A 14,585-nucleotide genomic window follows, 5' to 3' on the forward strand; every position below is an offset into this window, starting at 1 on the left:
TTGAAAGCAGTGCTTTTCCCCTTAAGTTACACCCTTATACACTCCACCTCTGTTCTCAAAACTATAACCTTTTACCCAGAGACAATCCATAGGACCAAGGCAGGGGGCAGAGCTTTCCGTTGGAACAGAGTAGGGGTTGTGTTGAGGTGGCGGACAGGCCTCAGTCTTGATTGGCTCTGGCCTAAGGCAGTAGGAGGAGACTTCCACAATGGATGGGACTGCTGGGGACAAATGTTTACTAATGCTGTCTGGCTGTGCAGGGAGGGGAAGCAGAGAGGAAAAGACCACAACACAACAAGAGTAAGTTTAGTTTAATTTGTTATCAGACATTCAGACCATTGTGGGAATGTGCAGATTATGCCGAGTCACTCTGGGATTCAGACTTCAGTCTGATTACAGCGGTGCAAAGTTCTTGTTTTGTAACTTGTGATCCCTGCTTATGTCTGTCATTGTAGAGTATGTATGTGTATCTGTGTGCTCTTATTAGTAGTTGATGTGTGTTTGTCTATGTATAAGTTGTAAAGTGATCAAACTGCATGGGTGGTTGTTCTTATGAGTGTTATGGCTATTTCCATGTAAAAGGACCCATGAGCACCAACATGTGACTTTCATAAAAGCATGTCAAATTGGGTGTCAATTGAAAGCTATGAGTCTATATATATATATATTTTTTTAATTAAGGCGTATATAAAGTGCATTCGGAAAGTATTCAGACCCCTTGACTTTTTCCACATTTTGTTACGTTGTTTTTTTCCCCCTCATCAATTTACACACAATACCCCATAATGACAAAGCAAAAACAGGTTTTTTGAAATTTTTGCACATGCATAAAAAAAAATCTACAACTGAAATATCACATTTACATAAGTATTCAGACCCTTTACTCAGTACTCTGTTGAAGCACCTTTGGCAGTGATTACAGCCTTGAGTCTTCTTGGGTATGACGCTACAAGCTTGGCACACCTGTATTTGGTGAGTTTCTCCCATTCTTCTCTGCAGATCCTCTCAAGCTCTGTCAGGTTGGATGGGGAGCGTCGCTGCACAGCTATTTTCAGGTCTCTTCAGAGATGTTCGATCGGGTTCAAGTCCGGGCTCTGGCTTGGCCACTCAAAGACATTCAGAAACTTGGCACGAAGCCACTCCTGTGTTGTCTTGGCATCTTTCCCTCAATCCTGACTACTCTCCCAGTCCCTGTTGCTGAAAACATCCCCACAGCATGATGCTACCACCACCATGCTTCACCGAAGGGATGGTGCCAGGTTTCCTCCAGACGGGACGCTTTGCATTCAGGCCAAAGAGGTCAATCTTGGTTTCATCAAACCAGAGAATCATGTTTCTCATGGTCTGAGAGATCCTTTGGGTGCCTTTTGGCGAACTCCAAGCGGGCTGTCATGTGCCTTTTACTGAGGAGTGGCTTCCGTCTGGCTACTCTATCAATCAATCAATCAAATGTATTTATAAAGCCCTTTTTACATCAGCCGATGTCACAAAGTGCAATACAGAAACCCAGCCTAAAACCCCAAACAGCAAGCGATGCAGATGTAGAAGCACGGTGGCTAGGAAAAACTCCCTAGAAAGGCAGGAACCTAGGAAGAAACCTAGAGAGGAACCAGGCTCTGAGGGGTGGCCAGTCCTCTTCTGGCTGTGCCGGGTTGAGATTATATGGCCAAGATGTTCAAAAGTTCATAGATGACCAGCAGGATCAAATAATAATAATAATCACAGTGGTTGTAGAGGGTGCAACAGGTCAGCACCTCAGGAGTAAATGTCAGTTGGTTTTTCATAGCCGAGCAATCAGAGTTAGAGACAGCAATTGCGATAGAGAGAGAGTCGAAAACAGCAGGTCCGGGACAAGGTAGCAGGTCTGGTGAACAGGTCAGAGTTCCATAGCCGCAGGCAGAACAGTTGAAACTGGAGCAGCAGCACGACCAGGTGGACCGGGGGACAGCAAGGAGTCATCAGGCCAGGTTGTCCTGAGGCATGGTCCTCCGAGAGAGAGAGAGAGAGAAAGAAAGAGAAAAAGAGAGAATTAGAGGGAGCATACTTAAATTCACATAGGACACTGGATAAGACAGGAGAAATACTCCAGATATAACAGACTGACCCTATCCCCCCGACACAAACTACTGCAGCACAAATACTGGAGGCTGAGACAGGAGGGGTCGGGAGACAATGTGGCCCCGTCCGACGATACCACCGGACAGGGCCAACCAGGCAGGATATAACCACACCCACTTTGCCAAAGCACAGCCCCCACACCACTAGAGGTATATCTTCAAATCACCAACTTAAGACAAGGCTACTCTACCATAAAGGCCTGATTGGTGGAGTGCTGCAGAGGTGGTTGTCCTTCTGGAAGGTTCTCCCATCTCCATAGAGGAACTCTGTCAGAGTGACCATCGTGTTCTTGGCCCTGACCAAGGCCCTTCTCACCCGATTGCTCAGTTTAGCCGGGCGGCCAGCTCTAGGAAGAGTCTCGGTGATTCCAAACTTCCATTTAGGTATGATGGAGGCCACTGTGTTCTTGAGGACCTTCAATGCTGCAGAAATGTTTTGGTACCCTTCCCAGGATCTGTGAGTCGACACAATTCTGTCTCGGGGCTCTGTTGACAATTCCTTCAACCTCATGGCTTGGTTTTTGCTCTGACATGGACTGTCAACTGTGGGACCTAATATAGACAGGTGTGTGCCTTTCCAAATCATGTCCAATCAATTGAATTTACCACAGGTGGACTCCAATCAAGTTGTAGAAACATCTTAAGGATGATCAATGGAAACAGGATGTACCTGAGCTCAATTTCGAGTCTCATAACAAAGTGTCTGAATACTTACTGTATGTAAATAAAGTATTTGTTTTTATTTTTAACACATTTGGAGAGAAAAAAATCAAAAAACAGTTTTTGCTTGGGTATTATGTGTAGATTGATGAGGAACATTTTTATTTAATCCATTTTAGAATAAGGCTGTAATGTAGCGAAATGTGAAAAAGGGAAGGGGTCTGAATACTTTCCGAATGCATTTTCTATCCTAAAAATTAGGAATAAGCAAAGGGTTTGATTTAAGGTCAAACATATGGAAAATGAGCCTTAAAAAACATCTACCAGAAAGTCTTTAAAGGTATTAGAAATACATCAAAACACAATAATGTTGAAGTAAAGATCCCTGCCAACTAATATCAACACTTATATTTGGATAAATTATTTGCCTTCTGTGAGTTGCCTTGTAACATCCTTACCCACTGAGCACTGACCGACACAGGACGTCCATGGATGTTGAAAAGTTGTTGAAATTTGGTCAGTCAGCCCTGGCCTTGATTTCAACATCTACAAACTTATATTTTTGGTACGGTCTTTGATTTGGCTTAAACATAGACGTCCATGATTGATTCAGATTTGGACCAGACCAAATCTGAACCAATCATAACATATTCTATGAGCACAATTTTGGAGAGCACAGTTCTGCACAGCACAGTACAGTACAGTAAAGTTTAAACAAATATGAGTATAGTTCAGTACAGTCCTCTATTGTACTGTACAGTAGAGTTCAGTGCAGTACACAGTAGAGCACACTAGAATTGAGTACTCTAATGTATTGTACTGTACTCAACTGTACTGAACTATACTTTACTGTACTCTACTGAGCTCGACTGTACGGCGATTTTACCAAAGTTCTTCCAGTAAATGTGTTTTGTAAAGTTTTCTGTGCAAATTGTTAAAATTAGTCATTGTGCATATAGTTGGATGGTTTGTTAAACTTTGAAATCAATGTTTTTTGTTTGGCATACATTTTTAAGTGAAAAATCTGAGTCAGCGTAATTCTGTTACTGTGGAATGGCCCTTATGTGACTGAGTTCTGTTGGGAAGAAATGTAGTGTCAGCTGTCCTCCTTACTCTCCTGTTACATATTCTCTAAAGAAATGGAACCAAAAGAAGCAACCAAAGCAGAACATGTAGTCCCTCCTCGTAACATGTTTTTTTTTCATAGGAATTGCAACAGAAATCTAGAATCTAAGATTTCCTTATTCTTTTACAGAATCCTGCAGGCTCTCGGGTTGGGCTAGATCTCTTGGCTGGACTTCCTCAGTGATAATTTCACATTTCGACACGTTAGCTCAGTGAAAAAAAACAACTAATGATTTGCTTTCAAGGACATTGAGGACCTCAACATGTAGCTACTTATGAAGAGACTGGCATAAGACATCTCAGGACAACATCCCAGAAACACTGAGCACCAATGTCAGAGGAGCACTGTGACAGGAGCACAGGTCACGTGACATATCAGGCATAGCAGGAAGTAATCGCTGAATTCTTATCGTACCACTCTGTACAGTCAGCTGTACAGTTTTACATTTCAGTCATTTAGCAGACGCTCTTAGGGTTAAGCGCCTTGCCCAGAGGCACATTGACCGATTTTTCAACGACTCGACAGGCCCAACGCTCTTAACCACAAGGCTGCCTGCCACACAGTTCTGACCCCACTGTTTCCTACCACGCGTTCGTGATCAGATGCACCATACCCACACTCCGTCACACTCCATACCCTCTCACCCACCTAGGAGCCCTTCCATAGCCTGGGTAGACTCATCACCAAGGGCACCATTGGACACTGCACCCTTCAGAAATGACCGGTACCCAGCTCATGAACGATCCCACCACAAACTCTCCGTTCAGCTCTCCCAGCTCCAACTCCATTCAGCTCCATTCAGCTGCCATGACATCCCCAGTTCCCCCTTTTTCCCGGGCCACCTCAGTCCCCTCGCCTCAACTGCCTCCGGCCCTGTGGCCCCCGCTGGACTTTGCCTTAGGAGCGTTGTCGTGCTGCGGGGCCTGTGTGTTCACTAACCCCCTGGAGGTGGTAAAGACACGGCTGCAGCTGCAGGGAGAGCTGCGGGCGCGGGGGTCCTACCGGCAGCACTACCGCGGGGTGCTGCAGGCCCTGTGGGTGGTGGGGAGGACGGACGGGCTCCGCGGGCTGCAGAAGGGGCTCTCGGCTGGGCTGATGTACCAGGGTCTGATGAACGGCGTGAGGCTGGGCTTCTACTCCTACTGTGACACCGTGGGGGTCACCGCAGCCCCTGGAGGGAGTCTGATGTCAGGGGCCGTGGCCGGGGCTCTGGGGGCCTTCATCGCCTCTCCTGCCTATCTGGTGAGTAGCATACATCTTTGTTGTATTGTTGTCGCTCTCATAGTGCATAGCTTTGGATGAGGTAAGGAGATATGGAGGGTACTTAGGGTGTCATATTGCCATGTACAGATCTTACAATATTAACAGTGTTCACCCTGGAGTATGTGCCCCAATTTTCACAGCAAATGCTCTTTGAGCACTCCGTGCATGGATACCTTGTGAAGTGTAATGATAAGGGACAGATATACATTTACTGGGGGGGCACTGTTCCAACTCAAGGTGTCATGAAAAAAAATGCACCCCCCTCCCCAACATTAAAAATATTATCCCCTCTTATAGAATTAACTCAAAATAATGTTTACGACCAAAAATAATAATAACTGCAACCCTGTGTTTATAAACATGGATATCGACTACAGCATGCTTTTGTGGGACAGTCGATGCCACGCAGTGCTACGGGCCAGATGGTTGAGTGTTCGCCGACCACCACAGACGAGCTCACTCTCCCTACCTGTTTCGTTACACTACAATCAGAGCCGGCTGCAGACAATGATCAGCTATCAGATTTGAAACATTTTGATGTCATATTTATAATTATATAAAATTATTGCAACAAATTTTCCACCAACAGGTTTCTGTGCGAATGCACCACACAACCAATAAACAAAGCATACCGACTTCAGGCACTTCAATATCACGCTTTGCGTTTTCAACACCACAATAAGTAGACAATCTTGACCAACAGACAACACATCCCTCCCTACCTTGTCGGCTTACCCAGTATCGAAGGCTTGGCCTGACAATCTCTGAATGTCATTCAACTTTTTTGGTATTTTGTAACAGACGTCTCTTTCCATTCATCAATTGTCTGCTGCACAGTTTGGATTGATTGATTTGTCAGTTAAAAAAATACATATTGACACAAAGATTTTTAAGTGACCAGGATTGCACAAAGAAGTCGGGACTTATTTCCAATGGGGACCATTTTTTTTTTATATACAGAAATACATATACAATTACATAGATAGAGACAAAAAAATGCTCAACCTCCAGATGAGTATGAGGAGGGGAGTATAAGTACAATTCTTACAAGCTTGTTTGGCTGGTAGCTTATTCTTTAGATGTTTGGGGCTGCTGGTGAACCATGATGTGCAAACGTAATCAAAGTGACACTAGACAATTGCTAGAGTCTTTAGGGTGTCTATACTATAACTAGGTTTCCATCCAATTGGTGACAGATTTTCATGTGAATATTATAAAGTCTTCATATAAACAATATGCCATTTCATAGTTTCCTTCAGGAAAATTTGGCACCGGACGTCATGACAGGGAAGATTTCACTTTACCGGACATTTGAGAAATTTTACCGACATCCATATGCATTCAGATCCAACCTGGTGCAGCCAGCACCATCAATAAGTGAGGGATGTTGGCCAAATGAGCCACATTTACGTGTCCTTAAAAACAGCTATAACAAATGACAAAAACAATATTCCTTGTGTTTCGATGTGTAGCATGTGCAAAACTTTATAGCCTATTTTGGGGCGACAGGTAGCCTAGTGGTTAGAGTGTTGGGCCAGTAACCAAAAGGTTGCTAGATTGAATCCCCAAACTGACAGGGTAAAAATCTGTCATTCTGCCCCTGAACAAGGCTGTTAACCCACTGTTCCTAGGCTGTCATTGTAAATAAGAATTTGTAAATAAAGGTTAAAAAGGTTTTTTATTTATTATTGGTTTAAGGCAACTTTCCTAAAATAATAATTGTCCACCTCACGGTTCAGCTCTCAGAGATTTGAGTACTAAATGTATCAGGGTATTGCATGCATAGGCCTATAGGCTTACGTGTCCACTGTACTCATTCAAGGTTTTTTAAAACTTTTTATTACTATTTTCTACATTGTAGAATAATAGTGAAGACATCAAAACTATTAAATAGCACAAATGGAATCATGTAGTAATCAAAAACTGTTCAACTCATCCCAAACCATCTCAATTGGGTTGAGGTCGGGTGATTGTGGAGGCCAGGTCATCTGATGCAGCAGTCCATCACTCTACTTCTTGGTCAAATAGCCCTTACACAGCCTGGAGGTGTGTTGGGTAATTGTCCTGTTGAAAAACAAATGATAGTCCCACTGAGCCCAAAACAGATGGGATGGCGTATCGCTGCAGAATGCTGTGGTAGCCATGCTGGTTAAGTGCGCCTTGAATTCTAAATAAATCACTGAACATGTCAACAGCAAAGCACCCCCACACCATCACACCTCCTCCTCCATGCTTCAAGGTGGGAACCACACATGCGGAGATCATCCGATCACCTACGCTGCGTCTCACAAAGACACAGCGATTGGAAACAAAAATCTCAAATTTGAACTCATCAGAGCAAAGGACAGATTTCCACCGGTCTAATGTCCATTATTCATGTTTCTTGGTCCAAGCAAGTCTCTTCTTATTATTGGTGTCCTTTAGTAGGGGTTTCTTTGCAGAAATTCAACCATGAAGGCCTGATTCATGCAGTCTCATCTGAACATGTGTGTTACTTGAACTCTGAAGCATTTATTTGGGCTGCAATTTCTGAGGCTAGTAACTCTAATGAACTTATCCTCTGCAGCAGAGGTAACTCTGGGTCTTCCTTCCCTGTGGCAGTCCTCGTGAGAGCCAGTTTCATCATAGTGCTTGATGGTTTTTGCAACTGCACTTGAAGCAACTTTCAAAGTTCTTGACATTTTTCAGATTGACAGACCTTCATGTCTTAAAGTAATGATGGACTGTCGTGTCTCTTTGTTTATTTGAGCTGTTCTTGCCATAATATGGACTTGGTCTTTTACCAAATAGGGCTATCTTTTTTATACCACCCCTACTGTGGTTCTTCCTTTAAAAGATATGAGCTTATGCCGCGACCGTTTGTGGTAGATGGTGGCAGATTGTGGTAAATTGCGTCATTCTGGCAACAATGGCTGACACTTAAATAATAATGCCATAGAATTCTGCGGCACCCCGCAGGCTGTGCTGCAGTACGCCGCAACTTTTAAAGGAAGAACCTTGTCTTAACACAACTGATTGGCCTAAACGCATTAAGAAGGAAAGAAATTCCACAAAATAACTTTTAACAAGGCACTCCAGGTGACTACCTCATGAAGCTGGTTGAGAGAATGCCAAGAGTGTGCAAAGCTGTCATCAAGGCAAAGGGTGGCTACTTTGAAGAATCTCAAATATAAAATATATTTTGATTTGTTTAACACTTTTATGCTTCCTACATGATTCCATATGTGTTATTTCATAGTGTTGATGTCTTCACTATTATTCTACAATGTAGAAAATAGTACAAATAAAGAGGAAGCCTGGAATGAGTAGGTGTGTCCAAAATTTTGACTGGTACTGTATATATATAAATAAAGGAAGATAAACTTAGTCCTAACCCCAGAAAGAGAGCGAAATGCCGGTGGCATGCTATGACACTAACATGCATTTCTTTATGTCAGGTGGCTACATCTATATCTGCTATACAGATATAGATGTACAGAAGGAGTGTAATTGGTACATTTCCAATCTGAATATTTTGTATAAAGATAAGTGTTATATTGTTAGATTGTAGGAGTAACTCTGGCAGGCCTGAAACATTCTTCCTCACCTCAAGTTCAACTGTCAGAGTCAGTTGGAGCGCCGGGGCGCACTGCCTTCATATCATAAGCCCGCAGTAGCTAATGCTTAATAATAGCCACACCATACCAAACCTTCACAAACGTTTCTTAACTTTATTACAGTAATATCAAAAGCAAGTCAAGCCATTAGGGACAATATGAACAGAAGAGCAGATGTAAACCAGAGAAAAACGCATTTCCCTCCCCAAAGAAAAAAAAATAAGTGTAGATCTGTCCGTAAGTGTGACAGTGTTTGTTTGTATCATTCATTTATTGTGTGTGCGGGTAGTAATATTGCCCCAGCCATTTTCCCTGTTATGAGAACTTGACGTGTTTGTGTTGGTACTATAAATACAAATCTGTTGTGTTTCTACTTTGCGAAGGGCAGTGACTTCTACAGTGGCTGTGTATTTCTCCATGAGTTAAGGCAGTTGTATAACTTGTGTACCCCAAGGTGGCTCTCATATACTCCGGCTGCTGTTGTTGTCTAGGCTGCATCTGTTGCTCAATGTACCTCAATGTCGCCATCTGACCTCAGCAGCATCGTGGAAACACTATATAATCTGCATGGTGATATGTTTGTGAGAATCTGGGTCACTAAATATACCCGGCACGTACCTACTTCCAACCACTACCCAAAATACTCCCCAGCACTCCCTCCTATGCTTTTTGGCAGTATATGAAGTAAAGAGAGAGCGAGAGAGATTAAAAGAGAAAGAGATGGGAGGCTATTTTTGGTTGCACCCGGTGTGTGAGAAGACGCAGGGAGGGGTCCGACTCGGGTGTCTGTGCATGTGTACTGTGACAGCCCAACTCAGGTTTCTAGACCCAGTCAGTGTGCAGTGTCATCTCAGTAAGCTGAATAATGGTCGTTCAGAGAGAGAGAAGGAGATATGTGAAATGGAGGTCATGAGCATCCTGAAGGGATGTGTGTGCATGTGTGTGCATGTGTGTGCATGTGTGTGCAGAGTGCTCAAAAAACATGCACATGTTACATAACTCATACCAGGTGTACCCACTGAACAGTGTGTCTCTATTTAGTGACGGGGTTGTGCCTCTGTTATTATGGGGAGGCGTAATGCAACGTTTCTCTTTGCAATGCTGTGTATGTAAAATGGGTATACAACAGCGGAGGCTGGTGGGAGGAGCTATTGGAGGACGGGCTCACTGTTATGGCTGGAATGGAATGAATGGGACGGAGTCAAACATGTGGTTTCCATATGTTTGATGTGTTTGATGCCGTTCCATGTATTCCATTCCAGCTCTCTTCCAATGAGCCTGTCCTCCTATAGCTCCTCCCATCAGCCGCCTCTGGTATAAAATACATTGCAGCAAGTGTCTTATGTTTCCTCCACAGGTGAAGACACATCTGCAGGCCCAGACAGTCGAGGCCATCGCAGTGGGTCACCAGCACAACCATCAGGTGAGGAGTGTGTGCGCATGTGCGTGAAACAGTTGGACCCAGTGTTCTCTAGTTGTTCGGGCTCTACACCAGTCCTTCATGTTGTATCAATATGTCACTTTGTTTCCAATCCCACTCTATCATTTTGGCTCACATCCCTCTCTCACTCCCCTACTTCCTCAGCCCACCCCCAGCATAACTAACCATATCCGTGTGAACCCTAGTGACACGTTTCACAACCACCAGCCAATCAGTAACATGCAAACAGAGGCGTTGAGTGGTGTCAACGAAACAACAACACACGACCTTTGTGACTGATACTGTAATCACCAAGATAAAGACAAGCACAGGGATTTATTTTTAAAACCCTGTTAAGGGATGTAGTGTGGCCCTTTTGAGCTCATTTTGTCAAGGCACTGTTCATTTGCATGGCTACCCAAACTCCTTGCTTCCGGCCAAACGCTACGCCACGCCCATGGACGTTAGCTTCTTCGCCGCTATGAGTCTGGATCTGAGCACCTCCACGATGATTTCTAGAACGCAAATGCATTTTAACCGTTCTGATTTGTCCCAGAAACCGATGGGTTGGGCCAGAGCCAGGACCCTTGTGGAGAAAGCGTCTTCTTAAAAATTCTTCATTGTCTTTGATACTCTGATTGGTTAGAGATGATCCCAGCGCTGATGACTTTGTTTTGTACAACACCCCTCATTTTGATGTCGCCACAAACGACTTCAACGTTGGCAGTCTCAGACTGAAGTACAGTACGTAGTGAACAAACACCAGCGGAATAATTCAGTGTTGGTCATCAGGCAAACTGTTCACACCCTTACAATAACGATCAAAGCCAATGTATAGATCTAAGGTACAGTTGAAGTCGGAAGTTTACATACACCTTAGCCAAATACATTTAAACTCAGTTTTTCACAATTCCTGACATTTTATCCGAGTAAAAATTCCCTGTCTTATGTCAGTTAGGATCACCACTTTATTTTAAGAATGTGAAATGTCGGAATAATAGTAGAGAGAATGATTTATTTCAGCTTTTATTTCTTTCATCACATTCCCAGTGGGTCAGAAGGTTACATACACTCAATTAGTATTTGGTAGCGTTGCCTTTAAATTGTTTAACTTGGGCCAAACGTTGCGAGTAGCCATCCACAAGCTTCCCACAAAAAGTTGGGTGAATTTTGGCCCATTCCTCCTGACAGAGCTGGTGTAACAGTCAGGTTTTTAGGCCTCCTTGCTCGCACACATTTTTTCAGTTCTGCCCACAAATTTTCTATAGGATTGAGGTCAGGGCTTTGTGATGGCCACTCCAATACCTTGACTTTGTTGTCCTTAAGCCATTTTCCCACAACTTTGGAAGTATGCTTGGGGTCATTGTCCATTTGGAAGACCCATTTGTGACCAAGCTTTAACTTCCTGACTGATGTCTTGAGATGTTGCTTCAATATATCCACATAATTTTCCATCCTCATGATGCCATCTATTTTGTTAAGTGCCCTCCTGCAGAAAAGCACCCCCACAACATGATGCTGCCAACCCGTGCTTCACAGTTGGGATGGTGTTCTTCGGCTTGCAAGCCTCCCCCTTTTTCCTCTAAACATAACAATGGTCATTATGACCAAACAGTTCTATTTTTGTTTCATCAGACCAGAGGTCATTTCTCCAAAAAGTACGATCTTTGTTCCCATATGCAGTTGCAAACCGTAGTCTGGCTTTTTTATGGCGGTTATGGAGCAGTGGCTGAGCGGCCTTTCAGGTTATGTCGATATAGGACTTGTTTTACTGTGGATATAGATACTTTTGTACCTGTTTCCTCCAGCATCTTCATAAGGTCCTTTGATGTTGTTCTGGGATTGATTTGCACTTTTTGCACCAAATTACGTTCATCTCTAGGAGACAGAACGCGTCTCCTTCCTGAGCGGTATGATGGCTGCGTGGTCCCATGGTGTTTATACTTGTGTACTATTGCTTGTACAGATGAACGTGGTACCTTCAGGCATTTGGAAATTGCTCCCAAGGATGAACCAGACTTGTGGAGGTCTACAATCTTTTTTCTGAGGTCTTGGCTGATTTCTTTTGATTTTCCCATGATGTCAAGCAAATAGGCACTGAGTTTGAAGGTAGGCTTTGAAATACATCCACAGGTACACTTCTAATTGACTCAAATTATGTCAATTAGCCTATCATAAGCTTCTGAAGCCATGACATAATTTTCTGGAATTTTCCAAGCTGTTTAAAGGCACAGTCAACTTAGTGTATGTAACTTCTGACCCACTGGAATTATGATACAGTGAATTACAAGTGAAATAATCTGTCTGTAAACAATTTTTGGAAAAATTACTTGCGTCATGCACAAAGTAGACGTCCTAACTGACTTGCCAAAACTATAGTTTGTTAACAAGAAATTTGTGGAGTGGTTGAAAAACGAGTTTTAATGATGCCAACCTAAGTGTATGTAAACTTCCGACTTCAACTGTATGTAGGTTTGCTATTGTAAAGCTGTCACAATATCCCTTTGTGTTCCATAGGCTGAAGCTGTCCAATACCCTGACACACTGCCATTTGTGGGCAAAGTATCCACAAGTGATGTCAGCGCAGAGTTGATAACTTAATAGTAAAAAAATGTCCATACTTCAGGGAGGGATTTCGATAAGAAAACATTTTCACATTCAACAGCGAGAAGCACTATATATGGTAGTAGCAGTAGTTTATTTTAAAGGGACCATGTGCAATTAAAGATTTCAGACAGTGAAATATGATGTTCGCACCAGAGTTAGCTAAGCACAGATAATTTCCGTCTGCAGTCCCTAACTAAACATAACTGAATACATAAACATAGCTAAATGCACATCAGTCATACAGTAGTATAGTAGGATAACAGATTCAAAGAAATACAGGAAACATAAAATACAACAAATTCAGGAGACTTGAGTGCATTAAGAATTAGTCAATGTGTGCAGGATTGATGCGCCTTGATCCATGATTTGACCTGCACGGAAAAGGATTTAAAGTCACTAGTGTTTCTTAAAGTAGAGGGGATGGAATTCTGTTTCCTATTGCCGGAGGTGGAGAACGCTGACTGCCCAAAGGTGTTTTCTTTTAGGAATGACACAGACTCCTCTTGTGGATGTCCGGGTGATTCTGCTGTTTTGTTCAGAGCTTAATATGCCAAAATCTTTCAGAGGTGGGGGGGCAACATTGTTGATAATCTTACAAACTAGACAAACACCTGAGAAAAACCATGTTATCGAAATGGAACAGATTGTACTTGGGGAGAATATTGCAGTGATGGTAAGGATGTGATTTCCTGTCCAGGATCTTCAGTGCTTGTTTATATAGAGATCGAAGGGGTTTCAGTTATGTTTCATTGGCTTGAGACCAGCTGATGATACAATAAGACAGGTGGGAGAAGACCATTGCATGTAAATACATTTTGGTACCTGATGTATCGAAAATTTGAACGACTATCTGATTTTGCTGGACATCTTAATGTTTTTTACAAGTTCAAAGTATAATGCCCAGATATTTAAACTAGGTGACTGTTTACATTTTTCTGTCCTTGAATAAGTATGTCCGAGTAAGCCTGTTTGTTTAGTTTTGTGAAGAAGTACATGGCTACCGTTTTTCCCACATTGAGGGTGAGACAGGAGAGGTTGAGCCATTCAGCTACTTTTTATAATGATACTGCTTGCCACTTCATCAGCATAGAAATGCGTATATAGAACTGTATCATCCACGTACATTTGAATATCCACACCCTGGAATACAGATGGAAGGTCATTAATATAGAGGCTGAGTAACAAAGGGCTCAGGATTGACCCCTGTGGCACTCCCACAGTGCAATCCCTTGGTGAGGATAGTTCACCGTTAATCCAAACACATTGCATCTGGCCTGCCAGATAAGACACAATCCATTTGAAAGCACTTGACGAAATGTTGAAGTTGGATAGCTTGGAAAGGAGGACATTGTGGTTAACAGTGTCAAAGGCTTTTCTGAGGTTGAGGAAAACTGCACCTACAACACCCCCTTTGTCCAGCTTTGCCTTGATCATCTATAGGATATGGCAACATGCTGTTTCTGTAGAGTGGTTGACCCTAAACCCAAACTGCATGGAGTGAAGAGGAAAGCTACCTGTATTCAGGTGGACTGGCTCGACACTTCCAACTTTTCTCCCTCGTAAAATGTTTTGTTTTTCGTCTGAATTTCCCTCAATCAGGGTGTGTCGAGTGCCTTCGCCAATATCTACCGGCGGGAGGGCGTGGTGGGGCTGTGGAGGGGTGTGAACGGAGCTGTGCCTCGAGTGATGGTGGGATCAGCCGCCCAACTGGCCACCTTCAGCTCCGCCAAGGAATGGGTGGCACGCCTACAGGTAACTATAGAAACCATCTATCACACTCGCAGGCTGTCGTGTGT

The 14,585-nt window shown here is 43.2% G+C and overlaps 1 protein-coding gene across 3 annotated transcripts in view; it reads left to right on the top strand.

Moving 5' to 3' along the window:
• The first annotated feature begins 145 nt into the window (after positions 1–145).
• The window catches only part of slc25a34 (solute carrier family 25 member 34), a 28,196-nt gene continuing 13,756 nt past the window's right edge, over positions 146–14,585 (top strand). The window contains exons 1-4 of one of the 3 annotated variants that reach the window (XM_071382759.1): positions 146–300; positions 4,033–5,145; positions 10,120–10,185; positions 14,389–14,541. In XM_071382759.1, coding sequence (XP_071238860.1) covers positions 4,621–5,145; positions 10,120–10,185; positions 14,389–14,541 — 744 coding nt within the window. In that variant the 5' untranslated portion in view covers positions 146–300; positions 4,033–4,620. The remainder of the gene's footprint in view (positions 301–4,032; positions 5,146–10,119; positions 10,186–14,388; positions 14,542–14,585) is intronic. The other 2 variants (XR_011672652.1, XM_071382748.1) reach the window with 2 other exon arrangements.

The sequence above is a fragment of the Salvelinus alpinus genome, chromosome 2 (assembly GCF_045679555.1).
Source record: "Salvelinus alpinus chromosome 2, SLU_Salpinus.1, whole genome shotgun sequence".
Classification (NCBI taxonomy): Eukaryota; Metazoa; Chordata; class Actinopteri; order Salmoniformes; family Salmonidae; genus Salvelinus; species Salvelinus alpinus.